Source organism: Chinchilla lanigera, unplaced genomic scaffold, assembly GCF_000276665.1.
Source record: "Chinchilla lanigera isolate Chin_1 unplaced genomic scaffold, ChiLan1.0 scaffold00094, whole genome shotgun sequence".
Taxonomy (NCBI): Eukaryota; Metazoa; Chordata; class Mammalia; order Rodentia; family Chinchillidae; genus Chinchilla; species Chinchilla lanigera.
In genome coordinates this window covers 1,060,351-1,075,707 of record NW_004955495.1, presented here as the reverse complement: position 1 = coordinate 1,075,707, position 15,357 = coordinate 1,060,351, and the positions used below count along the sequence as shown (strand labels likewise).

Genomic DNA, 15,357 nt, shown 5'->3' with positions numbered 1-15,357 from the left:
CTGGGGGCGCGCCCGTTGTTTCCCAGCTTCACGCTGGAATCTCAGCGAGATACTGGATAAGTGTCAAAACTCTAACGCTGTCCGGGCAGTTTAGCCACTGAACGAGAGCCTGTTGTAACATTTTTAGAGGGTGGGGATGTAGTTTAGTGCTAAGGTATTACTGGGTTCCATCCCAGTCATACACGCGCGGACACGCGTACGCTCACGTAAACGCCGGCCGTGGTGCTGCACGCCTGTAACCGCAGCACTCGAAGGCTAAAGCAGGACGATGCCTGCGAGTTCGAGGCCAGCTTGAACTACATAGACCGTGTCTCCAAAGGAATAAAAATTTTTTGTTTTCATTTATTTTGCACTAAGGATGGATAGTTATTATAAATCGTTTTTTTTGTTTGCTTTGTTTTTTTACTAATTGTGTGTTGCTTGTACTTGTGCCGTGCTATACTGTAATATTTTTACGGCAAATATTTGTTTTCTAGACAATCTACAGACAACCATTTATTCCTTAAAATTTAGTGTTACTGCTAGGCTCTCTGCTAGACTTAGGAGATCAATGATCATGCAAATAGATGTACAGTGTAGCGGGCAGCGGGTGTAGCTCAAAGGTAGAGCACTTTCCTGGCATAGGCAGAGCTCTGTAGACTCTATCCCACCACAAAAGCAAAACAAAACAACAAATAGACGTAATACTCCCACCATGGGACTTACAAGACAGATTTTTTTAAAACTTTATTTTGGGTTTTGTTATTGTTGTTTTGAGATAGTCTCCTTATATGGTTCAGGCTGTCCTTGAACTCACTGTGTAGGCCAGGCTGGCCTTGATCTTGCAGGGATCCTCCTGCCTCCGCTTCCGGAGTGCTCGGATTACAGGCATGTGCCACCATACCTCCTGGCATGAGACAGATTTTTAAGTAAATACCAGTAAATTTGTTTTGTAGGCTTAAGAATGCAGTAATAAAAATGAAGTAGGTGCTACAACTGTAGTACCAGCTCCTCTGGAGGCTGAGGCCCGGAGATTGCAAATTCAAGCCCATGCAGGGCCCTTTAGCAAGACTATGTATAAAGTAAAATGAGCTTAGAATGTAGCTCAACTGTGGAGTCTTTGCCTAGCATGCCAGGGACCATGGATGGGCTTAATTACTAATGCCATATGCACAAAATAAGAATGCATTAGTAAGAGGGAGAGACTGGGACATACTGAGAAGGATTTAAACAGAGAACAAGTGTAGGATTTGATTAGTCAGGTTGGTGAGCTAGGGTGGGTAGGAGCAGATTAGGTGAGAACATTTCAGCTAAAGGTGACTTCTGAGCAAAATCCCAGAGCATTTGGGACCTAAGTGTGTTTCTTTGTTGTTCAGTCAATGTTGTGTGCAGTTCAGGCTAGCCTTGAACTTGTTATTTAGCCCAGGGTGGACTGGAAGTCATGATCCTCCTGACTCAACCTCCTGTGTGCTTGTATTACAGGCGTTGGCCACCACACCCAACTAGGACTTTAGTGTATTTCTTGAACTGTGGAAAGAGAATTGGCTGAAGCCGAGCACTGAGGGAGAGAATGATGAGAAGCAGGCTGGAGAGGGGATTAACATCAGAGGAATGACATGTTCTGCATTGTATTCTGAGGCCAAGGGAACCTTCTGAAATGTAGAGTTGAATCTATTTCCAACTTAAATGGAACCCACTAATTACAGTGTTACATGAAGTTCAGAAACAATGACAGGGAAGGCGGCTTATAATGGTTGCGTTTTGTAGCTCTGTTGTGGTTGCCAAGACTTTGGTCATTATTATGGGATGCCAAGTACGGAGGTGCATATCTGTAATCCAGCACTTGGGAGGCTGAGCTGTGAGGGTTGATAATTGAAGGCCAGTCTGGGCTACAAAGTGAGTTCAGGGCCATTCTGGGATACATAATGAATTCAAGATTAGTCTGGGCTACACAGCTAGACATTGTCTAAAAAAAAAAAAACCAAAAAAAAAGCACCAGGGATGTAGCTTAGTGGCACAGTGCCTGACTGGCAAGTACAAAGCCCTAGGTTTGATTCCCAGTACCAAAAAAAAAAATTAAATTGAATTTAAAAAAACAAAAGCAACAAAAAAGAAATAAAACACTCAGAGATAGGAAGGAAGGAGAGAAGGGGAAAGTTAAAAGAATTAAGATGTGTTATATGATTATGTAGTCATTAGTAAACATGTACTAATAAAAATTATAAATTTTAAAAAGCCCTCAAATGTAGATCTAAGAAAAAAAAAGTCAATTGTGTTATATTCATATCATTGGAATACTCGACAGTAAGAAGGTATTAGTCAGAAGTAGATAAAATGCTGCAGGTGATTTCATTAACATAATTTTAAGTGAATGAAACCAGACACAGAAGAAAGCCTGGCCCTTCCCAAGGCCAGACTTGGGAAGGGCCGACTTGTTATCTGTTATTTTCTAACAAATTAAAGTAACTTTAGCTGGATAAGTGGGAATATGCCTGTAATCCCACTTCTCAGGAGGCTGAGGCAGGAGGATTGTTGTGAGTTCAAAGGTAACCTGGGCTACATAATGAAATCAAGACCAGCCTAAATACATAGCAAGAGCCTGTCTCAAAAAAAAAAAAAAAAAAAACCAACGCAAAAAACAAAAAATAAGCTTAAAACAACATTTCTTTCTTTCTTGCTTGCTTGCTTGCTTTCCTTCCTTCCCTCCTTCCTTCCATTCTTTCCCTCTCTCTTTCTCTCTCTTCTTTTCTTTTCTTTTCTTTCTCTCTCTGAAGTGTTGAGAACCAGGTGTGGCAGTGCAAACCTTAAACCCAGCATTTGGGAGGTTGAGGCAAGAGGATCACTACAAGTTCAAGGCCAGCCTGGATTATATAGAGAGACCCAGTCTCAACCCTCCCCAGCCAAAAAAGAGCTGGGGATTGAACCCAGGGCCTTGTTGTGCATGTTAAGCACGCTTCCTGTCACTGAGTTACTCTCCCAATGCAACAACATACACTTGTTATTGCATACTCTCATCAGTGCAGAATCCAGCTTACATAGGCGCTCTGCAGTGTCTCACCAGACTGCAATCAAGGCATTTGTTGGGCTGAATTCTCATTTGGCTTTTCTGAGACACTTAACTAGGAAGAGACTATCTTTCTGCTCAGCCTGTAACTGGAAAAATGCGTTTCCATGGAGCTATAGGACTTGCTTGCTGTAGCTGGATGCCTGCCACAGCTCTTAGAGGCAGCCTGCAGTTCTTCCCACATGGAAGACTTCCTAGTGGAAGACTCATTAGCCAGCAAAAAGAGTATCTCCACCTCATGGAGGCCTGGATTCTCTTTAAACAGGTATCCACCTGCCTGGGGATCTAGCTCAGTGTCAGTGCTTGCCTAGTGTGCGTAAGGCCCTGGGTTCAGTCCCCTGCACTACACACACACACACACACACACACACACACACACACACAGATATAAAATAAAAGTGGTTGTGGTGGTAATATCTGTAATCAGCACACTGGGAGGCAAAGGCAAGAGGATCACATATTTGAGCCTGGCATGGAAAAGTTGGTAACTTGAGTTTCTGCCACAAAATAAAAAATGCAGAGAAGTACCAGGGCTATAGCTCAGCAAAGAGGCCCTGTGTTCAGTTCCCAGTACTGCCAAAAAATGAAAAAGACAAAATGCAAGGATTGAGCCAGGTATGCTGGTGCACACCTGTAATCCCTGAGGCACAAGTATCATTGCAAGTTCAAGGCCAGCTTCAACAGCAGAGTGAGACCCTATCTCAAAAAATGGAACGCTTTATCAGAGTATGTGGTACTAAGAATCTTTGCCTAGAGATCTGCTTTAAATAATTTTTTTTTTGGTACCGGGACTCGAATTCAGGACCTTGTGCTTGCCAGGTAGGCACTTGTGCCACTGAGTTATATCCCCGGCCCTGCTTTAAATAAATTATGAAAAATAAATAAATAATTATGAGTAATGGTCTTGGACAAGAAGTTTTACTAGCACAAACTTGGAATATTAGGAATGAAAGGGAAGCAACAGAAACAGCAAGGATCTGGCTAAATATAATGCAGTATATTGTACATTTGATGTTTTTATATAATGTGGTTGTTGGTATCATAACTTAATGAGTATTTCAAGTTATGTGAATGTAATATATGGGACAACTCCAAGGTAAGAGAGTGAATAAGGTAAGGTAGGAAAGTTCTACACAGTATTTCAATGGTAAAATCCTCAGGGCACAGTCTTATCATGGGCGACAGCTGAGGAAGTTGTGTGCAGGTGCAGCCTGCACTGTAGAATGCAGTGTCTGTTGTAAAGGAGAGAGAAAGAAGCCATCAAGTTTGTTGCTCTGTGTGCAGAGGACGCCTCTCCTAATGGAAGTCCTTTGAATGTTCAGTGTGTGCTGGGATGGTCAGGGGAGGGGACAGTGGGTCAGGCCTTTGAGATCACCTAGGAGCTGTGCATTCTGAGCAGATGGGATGGACCTGTTAATGCAAGATGTCCTCCTGACCCCACATTACTTACCAGTTGTCCATCCAGTGCTCTTGCACCTGACAGAGCTGAAAGTGTTTTATGTTAAAGATAGATACGTGAAGAATCCAGCCCTTTATTCCATAGCAGATCGTGAAGGTCAGTCTGACTGAACAAACTGATAAGTGGCATAGTTACACTTTAGCTGCTCATCACCCACATGCACTCTTCTACCCAGATGTGAATTCCCTGTAATAATTAAACAGCCCTGTATTTCTACCTAGCAAGATTCAAGGGAAGCAGTTCTCACCCTTCTCTTAAGTGAAAAGGAAGACATTACCCCATCACAGGCCATGTTAACTTTTACTTAGATATAATCCCATTCCCAATGGATATCCTTTTAGCTACAGACTTGATTTGTAAATTTATCCCTGACTTGTATATGAAATGGAACTGGGGAGGTGAGAGAAGCAAATGAATAGTTTATATACACATTTGCATAATGCATGTAATACTCAAAGTGAAAAAACAGGCACTACTACCACAATTTTTGTTTCTGTAATAGACTTTGAGGGTGTGGCTTATATGCAGGGTTTACTTCATCCATGACCAATTTCATAATTCCTTTACCTCAGCCCCACCCTTAGCTGCTGTGGGTTCTTTACCTGGTTGAGTGACTCAAATATTCACTTCCAATTCCTTCATTGTAAGTCCTTCATTGCCTGTTCTTTTTCAGTTGTAATTTTCTTCTACTCTTTACCATATAGCTTGAGTGTTACGAGGTGGCTCCTCCACTTGGTTCTCCTTGTCTCTGTTTTATAGTAGTACTCCAATTTGCCTTTGGTAGTTGTGATCTGTCACTCTTGCCAGTAGATTAACATCCCCTTAACCCATCTTAATTTAATGGTATTGGGGGCCCAAAATGTTTAGGTAATGTCTTAATTATTTTTCTTGAGACAAAATACCGAACACCCAAAGTTAAAGGAAAGGTTTGCTTAGCTCACAGTTTGTAGAGATTTCAGTCTATAGTTGGCTGGTTCCAAGGCAGGGTGGCTTGGCAGAGGGGCACTATAGAGGAGAAACAGTCCACAGCAAAGCAGTGAAGAGCAAGCAATGGCAGCAGCCCTCTTTCTGTCCCTTATATTCCATCCAGGCTACCTTAGGGGAGGTAGCACTCACACCCATGGTAGGGCAATCTTAATCCCAGAATCACATCCTTAATCCCAGCAGCACACACCCTAGTTCCAGCCACTTCCAAAAAGCCCCACTTATGACTACCTGAGGCTTTTAGGGGGCATCTAGATACAAGCCATAACAGGCAACAAACCATAACAAGCAGTCTGACTTTCCACTGTATTGGGAACATAATTGTGGCCTCTAGCTGAAAGAGTCCACATTAGAGACAGAGATCTTCAAACCTGCAGCTCTTAGTTACTGAAATCAGAAGCAAAGTTGTCACCAGATCCATTTCAATGTTAGCTTATCTGTTCTTGGAGCTGTATGTTCTGGTTGTGGGGAGTAGTACTATAGAGCTCTCTGATTCATAGCCATCTTTTTCTGAGACAGATTCCTTCCTTTCAGAGGATTATGTCCCCATTGGCAGGTAACTGAATTTTCAGTAAGGTTTTTCATCTTTCATTTTGATGAGCTACTTGTACATGACAGGTATCTGATCAGTCAAGCTGGTTGCAGGGACCTGCTCTGATTGAGGTGACTGCGCAGCGAAAGGGCTTCCTTGACTAGAGTCAGTGGTGTGTGAGTGCCATAAATGCAGGTGAAGCATTTTCTGAGTTGTTGGATGCTGGTGTCCGTGGAAGCATACAGCTTGGGTATAACAAGTAGCTCCTATATACCTAAGTAACAGCGAGGCAGATACACATCCAGAATCCCGGTGCTGTCCGGGATGTGGACGCCAGCACCCTGAAGTTGCTATGGACTCTACAGCAGGGGACTGTTCTGTATTTTCAGGATCTTGTTAGTCAGATATTTGAACAAAGAAGAAAAATACTTTTGCCTAGAGGTGGAAAGTATTTAAAAAGATTTGGATAAGATAATTTTAAAAGGTAGTGAGAGTACTGAGTAGCTATCCTGAAGACAAAGAGTCATGACAAGGAGAGGTTGCTATGAGTCACCTGGCCCTTTCCCCTTCCTCCATCTTTTTTTGAGGAGATGGGGTGGGGTTCAGGATATGGAATTCAGGGCCTTGGACATGCTATACAAGTCTTCTGTTGCTAAACTTCTTGCCATTCTCTTTCTCCAGTTTTCTGAGTTGGGTTGTGTTGTATAGTTGAGGTTGGTCTCAAACTTTGATTTTCTTGCCTGAGCCTCTCAAGCCTACATCTTTTCTTATTACTCAGGGAGAGACAGTAGAGGCCTAGGACTTAGGTACCTAAACATGTGAAACAAAAAGGAAAGAAAAAAATGGAAAAAGAGCAAAGAACCTGTTCCTCAATACCAAGGGATAAAATGAAGGAAATTTAAACTCTGTATACCGAGGAAATGCCAGGTCATGTGCATAATGGTAGTCATATGTCAGTTACTGTTTTATAAACTTCTAGATTCAAGAGGATGAAATATAATTTAATGAAGTAGAATCTGTATATATATCTATATCTTAAGGTAAGTAATGTAATAAATTTTCATTATATGTAAACAACAAAAAGTTTTCTAATTTGATTATTTCAAAATCTAAAATTTGTAGTTAATTTTGATATAACAATATAAACGTGTGACATAGGACCTAACAACTTTAATTACTGTAGGTACCAATTGGACAGAAATTTATGGACTTTTGTAACAACTGAAATTATACCTAGATATCTCACCAAATTTAAACATTATGCCTTTTATAATCTTAAAACAGTTACTAATGAAATGGATGAAATTGGATATGCTTTTTTTTTGGTTTTTTGAGACAGGGTCTCACTCTGTAGTTCAGACTGACTTTGAACTCACTATATAACCCAGGCTGGCCTCAAACTCACAGTGACCCTCCTGCCTCAGCCTCCCAAGAGCTTGGATTACAGGTGTGTCCCACCACACCCAGCTGGATATGCCTCTGAATAAATGTTTAGTTGTCTAAATTTCCCACTGGTGCAAAATATTCTCTTGCCCTAAAAAAATTAAAAAATGGCAAATACCCATTGCCCTAAAATATTCTATACTGAGTATAGATGTTTTGATATAACAGATAGTAAATTAACATTAAATTTTTTATTTTTATAATTGATTTGACATAGGGAATCCCATGTATTCTCATTAAAATAGTAAGTATGGCTCAATATAAATTAAAATGGGGTTTTCAGGGACTAAAATTGAACTCTAAAAAGTAATACATAAAGTGTGATTATCCCCCCTCCTCCCAGTGTTGACTTCTGTTAAATCTGATAATAATATAGGTAGACTTGATAGATTGATAGATCAGATAGATAATACATAAATAGCACCTTTCAGTGTGTTACCATAACCTTAAAGCTGTAGCTCTGATAAAAAGACCCCTGTGCCCAGTACTTTTTTTTTTTTTTTTTGGTTTTTCTCCGGTACCGAGAACCGAACTCACGACCTTGCGCTTGCCAGGCAGGCGCTTTGCCGCTGAGCTAAATCCCCAGCCCCCCAGTACCTAATAATATGAAAATTTGTGGTTCTGTTCAGTCAACGACTAGTGAATATTTTGCACTTATATATTGGCTAACATGTTCCTTTCTGTGCCTGTTTTAACAGCCTCTCAGCTGCCGTGTGCTTCCACCTCAACAGGGACACACTACAGTTTTTCCAGGCTACCTGTGGGGTGCCTCTGCAATTTTCCATCACACAGTCTATGCAGAAAACATCTTAATTGTATTCATTTTTCTCCAGGACTACAGGTATGATGTGACATTGATAAAATCCTCTTCCATAGCATTCATATGGCATACTTATTACTGATACATAAGTCCAACATCTTTTAGTCCTTTAGTTCTGGTAGGAATACATCTTTAATGTACAGGTTTTACTTACCAGTTGAAATGGATAGCCACTCGTTTTAGTGTTTTTAGATGATTCTTCACTGTAGAGGCTTTGGTAATCTGTTCTTATGCCTCCTGGAGTTTGTGGACCTCTCAGATAGTCCTCATTTATCCCAGGTGTCTGATGGAAAAAATTGCCTCTCTGTGCTGGGGATGATGATGAATGCCTGTAACTCTAGCACTTTGGGATGCTGAGGCAGGAGCCAGCCTGTGTAACTTACCAATTTAGGGCAACTTTGTCTCAAAATGAAAAATGAAAAAAGGGTTGAGGATGTAGCTCAGTGGAAAGGTTCAACCCCTGGATTCAATCTCCACTACCACAGGAGGGAAAAATTGCTCCTCTCAGCCTTCTGCCATACATCATTAAAAGAACAATTGGCAGGCCACCTAGTGGGCTGTGCAGGAAACATGCCCTGACAGATGCTGAGCCTGAGACCATCCATACCCAGCTGCCCACTTTACTGTGGATCATGGATGCCCCACAAGCTTGACATAGGTACCAAGGCAGTCCTAAGTCCTAACACAGTATGGAACCCAATGTGGGCCCTCTGATATATTCTACCTGCAGCAGTGACTTTTCCTGTCCTCTGTCTATTGACACATCAGGGTATGTGAGGTCACTCCTCTCCTAGACCCTGTGGGTATCTAAAGAGATTCTTGGGATTGACTGTGTGAAAGACAGTGGGAGTTTGTGGACTGTCAGACATCACCACTAACCATCATACAGGGGATGGAGTTTCCTCACAGCTAATGTTTTTCATATCTTTAGTCAGGATGGACCTAATAAAGAGCAGGATGCAGGAAGCAACACACTTGGCCAAACTTGAGACAGATGGACATCTTTAACATTGGATGCTGTGGACAACAGGTTGTCCCATTTTCACCCATACTATAAACTAGTGAGCAGTGGCTAAAGATTTTCTTCTTGAGGTAAAAAAAGGTCAAAATCAACCAAAACGTCTATGATATCGTGGGGTACACAAAATAGGAATCAAAACTGCACCTGCAGGGTGAGGCTGTAGCTCTGTGGTAGAGTTTGCCCAGCATGTGAAGGCTCTTGATGCAATGCCCAGCACTGAAATAAAAAACCCTACACGTGTTCTACACACATTACCGCCACCACATAAAGTTCTTAAAAGAATACGCTCTCTTCCCTTCAGAATTTCACACATTTCTTATAGTAACTCAGGTGTGCTTTTTTAACTGTGAAGATTTTATTCAATATATGCCCCTTGCAAGAGGCATTCAGTAGATCTTCCAGTGTCTGACAGGTCACAGAAACTGACAATCCTGAGGATCTCAAATAACTTTCAATTTCCAGTACAATAAATAAACTCCTAAATACATTATCTTGTCCCAGTATTGTTTGTTTTTGTTTTTATGATGTTTAGGTCAGAACCCAGGAACTTCACACTGAGCTATATCACCAGATCTTTTTTTTTTGTACCAAGAATTGAACTCAGATCCTTGCATTTGACAGGCAGGTGCTGTGCCGCTGAGCTATATGCTGATGCCCCCCTCCCCCTTTTCTGAGACAGGGTATCAGTAAGTCACTAAGTTGTCCAGGATGCATTTGACTGGCAATCATGCTGCTTCAGCTTCCTGGAGTGCTGAGATTTCAAGCATGTACAACCATGCTTGGCTCTTTAACCTGTTTTGATAAATTTTCCATTTTACCCACTTCACATAAGGGCTGGAGCTAGAGAAGACACATTCTTCCTTGACACTTGTTAAGCCATAGATTATTCCACAGCACAGGCAGATATTCATCTAGTTTGAGACCCACTGGAACCTAACCTTCCACCAAAACCAAAAATTCCTGTCAGGTACAGCTGCACACTTTGTTGCATATTGGTCTTAGTAATACTGTGCTGCAATTTTCATTCATTTGTAATCTGAAGACTCACTTCAGTGTTAGTGGGGATCTGCTTGGAAAGGTTAAACCAGTCCCACATTCCACATGAGATTAATCTTGCATAGGATCTTACGGCTGGATGTGATGCTGTCCTAACTGAAGACCCCATAGTTAGAGAGGAGGTGTCCTTTGCTGAAGACAACTGTGCCCCTTTCACTGAAACCTATATTCTTGCAGTGCCCACAGACTGCCTCTTAGAAGGCCCAGATTGCATACAGAACATACTTTATTTTTGTGTTTTGTTTTCCTCTTGCAGTACTGAGTATTAAACCAGTGCCTCATACTCATTAGGAAGGTGATTTTCCATGGAGCTGTATCACAATTCCTTTGTATATGTGTATAGTGCATGTATATGTGTATAGTGCTGGGATCAGACCCAGCTCTGAACTACATCCGTAGCCTTTTTTTTTTTTCCTTGAGCTAGGGTCTTACTGAATAGCCCAAGCTGGCTTCAAAGTGCTCCTATTGCTTCAGCTTTCTTCTTAAAATTTTTTATTGAGACAGGTCTCACTGCAATTTCATGCTGGCTTTGAACTCACTGTGTAGCCCAGGCTGGCCTCAAACTCACAATGATCCTAGTGCCTCAGCCTCCTGAATGCTGTAATTATAGGCATGCACCACCCCACCCAGCTGCCTCAGTCTTCTGAGTAGCTGAGACTACATATTCTGCTATTTTTTCCAAGCTGCTCAGCTTGTGACTCAGGTACATTTTTTACTGTCTGCCAAAATGTACATCCCTATACTTCCATCCTTAGAGAAATCTGGTACACATTACTAAAAGTAATCAAAATTAAGGCTTTCTCTAGGAAATATCTACGTATCATTCAACTCCTAAACTTCTGCAGATGAGCACCCACTGCCTGAAGCCTCCTACTACCCTCTCAAGTGTGGTACTACCCACAACCTGGCATGGTCAGACACTGCCCACTACCATCACTGTTTCCCCGTATTTCAACTCAGTACCACATCCTGTCAGTCAAGAACTCTGTCACTGAGCTACATCCCCAGCAGTAGCATATTCTGAAAGTACGTTTTCCCTTTATTAATGTTTTCCCATTTATTAAACCTTTAGGTTCCATTGGGAACCCAGATCACTAGCACTAGCCCTTACATATTTTTCTTTGCTGGCTTTGCTCAGGTTTTCTCTAATGAAGTGATGCCCCAATATGCAGTGGTCACACTGGGCATTCTCATGATCCTTTCATTTGGTACTTCTCTCCCTCTGAAGGTCTCTGGGCAAAATAGACAATATAGTAGTCCATCCCTCATCCACAAGGATACTTTCTAAGGCTGCCAGTGAATGGTGAAACTGCTGACAGTATAGAACTCTATGCATACTGTTTTTTTCTGTATATACCTACCTGTGATAAATTTATAAATTAAGCACAATAGACATTAATAGTAATAATACAATTTAAACAATCATAACAATACACTGTAATAAAAGCTGTGTAAATATAGTCTCGCTCAAGTTATTTTATTGTCCTATGTTTACTTTTTATTTGTGGTCCTGTTAATGTGAAGCCAGGACTTTGTGCAATCTGGAGGAAGCGCTCTACCACTAAGCTACAGCCCCCAGCCCTCTTCAGTTCTTTTTTCAAACACTAGTTAATCATGAATAACTGAAACTATGTCAGGTTATGCTGTTAACATGTATACAACTGTACTTGATTCATATCAATAGGATGTGCCATGGATATTGGTGCTGCCAGCATTGGCACCAGTCCAGCATCCTTTGTCAGAGAAAGTCATCTATTTGCTAAGTGGCACCTTTCACTGGCATTTTGGGGTCTTGCTTAAAGTCTGTACAAAACATGATCTATTATACAGCAAGGGGTCTGTAGTTCAAATGGAGTAGCTAACAGATATGCTCTTGATTAAGTGCTGCTGTCAGCATTCTTTGAGGACTAGACCAAGAGGTAAAAATATGTCACAACATAATCAATATTCAAAAGTGTATCTTAAATTCTTAAGTGTCTGATCTGTATTCCTGGGTGTCAGTGCCTGGTTATGGGCTATGTTCCAAACCCTCATCATATCCCTAATAGATCTCTTCCTAGTTGTCACCTTTATGAATGTTTGCCTTCAGGGACCAAGTCAATCTATTGTACTCATCTTGAACATCTCCACAACGCAATGGAGTGACAGATGTTATCAGTCCCTATTAGTATCGTGAAAAATGTTGATGAGCCAAATGCAAATGGATTGGTTTATAATGTTTTTAAAATTCATGTTTTCCTAGGGCCGGAGGTGTAGCCTTGCTATGGATCTTCAAGTTTTCAATGGAGAAAACCCCTACAAATTGGAGGAATATGAAAAGAGCTTCCAGTATTTTCCATGCCTTACTAATCCCATGGAAACCCACACTGAAGCAACACTCTGTGAATGTGAGGAGTGTTGGAGAGCATTTGCCTTTTCCTCACACCTAAGTCAATATGTAACAATTTCTTCTGGAGAGAAATCCCAAAAATGTAAGGAATGTGGGAAATGTTTTGCTACTTTTACTCAACTTTCTGCTCATATGGAAGTTCATACTGGAGAAAAGCCCTTCCAGTGTAAAGAGTGTGGGAAGTGCTTTACAAGTAACACATACCTTAACGATCACAGGAAAATTCACACTGGAATAAAGTCGTACAAATGTGTGGAATGTGGGAAAGCCTTCCTGAGGTGGTCAGGCCTGACTGAACACTTACGAGGAGTTCACAGTGGAGAGAAGCCCTTTGTGTGTAAGGAATGTGGGAAAGCCTTCTCGAGATCCACTCAGCTTAATGAACACACCAGGACACACACTGGAGTCAAGCCCTATGAATGTAAGGACTGTGGGAAAGCCTTCACTCAGTACTCAGGCCTTGCCACCCACGTACGCATTCACAGTGGAGAGAAGCCCTTTCAGTGTAAGCAGTGTGGGAAAGCCTTCACTAGGACCTCAGGCCTTATTCACCATGTGAGAACACACACAGGCGAGAAGCCTTTTGAGTGTATTCATTGTGGGAAAACCTTCATTACTGCCTCCCACCGTACTAAACATATGAAAATTCACAGTGGGGAAAAGCCCTTTGTGTGCAATATCTGTGGGAAGGCGTTTGTATACTCCACATCCCTTAACATTCACATGCGAACGCACACTGGAGAGAAACCTTACATCTGTAAGGAATGTGGGAAAGCGTTTGCTGTTTCCTCACGCTTAAGCAAACATGCAAGTGTTCACCATGGGGAGAAGGCCTATAAATGTGAGGGTATCAGTGTTACCCTTAGCTCCTCTGTGGCCACCCTTAAATAGTAACAGTGGCACCAAAGATCATTGGTTAGTCTTATCTGCTTTGAGTTATAGTGGTTCCCACTGGCAGAGATGCCTCCCTGATTCTATGACATACGATATATAGATTCCCTCCTTTTTAGAGGGTAGTTGTGGAATGGAACTCAGGACCTTGTGCCTGCCAGGCAGGTGCTACGTTGCTGAGCTATACCCCCGGCCTAGATCCCCTCTTGTGGGAATGTCTGGGTTTTTTCCTTCCTTTTGTAGTGCTGGGGTTTAATCTCTGTGTCACATACACATGACAGGCAGTCACTCTACCACCGAACTAAATTCTTAGCCTCCTCTCTGGAACTTGTTTCTACAAAACTGAGTCTGAGCACTTGTGGTCATAGGTGAGGTCAATACTGTAGGTAGGCCTCATCGTGGTGCTTGGATTCCAAGTGATGGTAGCATCCATGAATGCTCTGCATGGGAGTTTAACTTTTTGGATTGCCTGGGCCACACTAAAGAGGTACTGTCTTGGGCCACATATAATAATGTATATAACAAAGTTCCTTTATTTTAAAGTATTATAATAGTAAAGTGAATAACAACAAGCCTGTGGGCCACAGGTTGAACATGTCTGCATAAGATAAATGCACAGATTTCGTCCTAGCTGTTGTTGGTTAGTGGCCGCCAATGTAGCTATTCATGTGAAAATTTACCGGAAGCTAAGTTGATAAGCTAAGCACAGGACCCAAGTGGACTGTTGCCAGACACTCCTCCAGGAGTCTCCCCTGACCCCATTGATCGTGTTGAGCATGCCAAGAAGCCCTCTGTACTTTTAATGCATAGTCTAACTTTGTAGCCAATTGTTGTTTCCTTATAAAATCTTAATAAGTCCATCCTGTCTTGCCCACTTAGGTCTATTTTAGATCTAAGTGGCAATGCCTCTGTTAGTGTAATTCAGTCTATTCTTCTCTTCTGTTGAGATTGCTGATATCCTACCCGTGGGTCCTAATCATGATCTCTTTTTTTTTTTTTTGGTTTTTCTCCGGTACCGGGAACCGAACTCACGACCTTGCACTTGCCAGGCAAGCGCTTTTGCCGTTGAGCTAAATCCCCAGACCCATGATCTCTTTATCAAGGGGCTTTTTAGTCACACTCTTAATATTCTCTTCAATTCACGCTTTCTCAGTTTTTGCAATATGCATAAGCTGAGAAATTTCCAAATTTCCAAGTTCTGGTCCCTTTTGGTTAACAGTTCCTTGTTGGATTTAGTACTCCCTTTTTGCATTTTAGTGAAACTTGTACGGAGGAACCAAGCTGCTCCTTCAACAGATGAATTATGATCTTAGATGAATTTCCCATTTCATTACTCCCCAGCTGTACCTGTCACAAATTGCAAGAATGCAAATTGCAAGAATTCTGCCGATGTCTTTACCATTACATATCAAGGATTGCCTTTTTAAGTTTTTTTTTTTTTTTATTTTGAGACGGTTTTGCTATGTCGTTCAGGCTGACCTTGAACTCACTATATAATTCGGGCTGGCCTTGAACTTGTGGCAATCCTTCTGCCTCAGCCTCCCAAGTGCTGGGATTATAGGCATGCTCCACCATGTCCTCCTTTAATTCCTTTCCCCGCTTCCATCTGCCTTTCCTTTCTTTTTCCTTCAATGCTTGGGATTGAACCCATGCTAGGCAAGTACTAGCACTAAGCCCCAGCCCCAGCCCTTACTGTTTTATGTTTTCAGTACTGGGGAC

At 41.7% G+C, this 15,357-nt stretch overlaps 1 protein-coding gene across 2 annotated transcripts in view; it reads left to right on the top strand.

Annotated features, from left to right (window-relative positions):
* Positions 1 to 14,621, top strand: part of LOC102025923 (zinc finger protein 561-like) — a 34,845-nt gene extending 20,224 nt beyond the window's left edge. The window contains exons 2-4 of one of the 2 annotated variants that reach the window (XM_013505081.1): positions 1,462 to 1,638; positions 8,160 to 8,302; positions 12,601 to 14,621. In XM_013505081.1, the coding sequence (XP_013360535.1) occupies positions 12,622 to 13,638 (1,017 nt within the window). In that variant the 5' untranslated portion in view covers positions 1,462 to 1,638; positions 8,160 to 8,302; positions 12,601 to 12,621 and the 3' untranslated portion in view covers positions 13,639 to 14,621. The remainder of the gene's footprint in view (positions 1 to 1,461; positions 1,639 to 8,159; positions 8,303 to 12,600) is intronic. The other variant, XM_013505080.1, reaches the window with a different exon arrangement.
* The last annotated feature ends 736 nt before the right edge of the window (positions 14,622 to 15,357 follow it).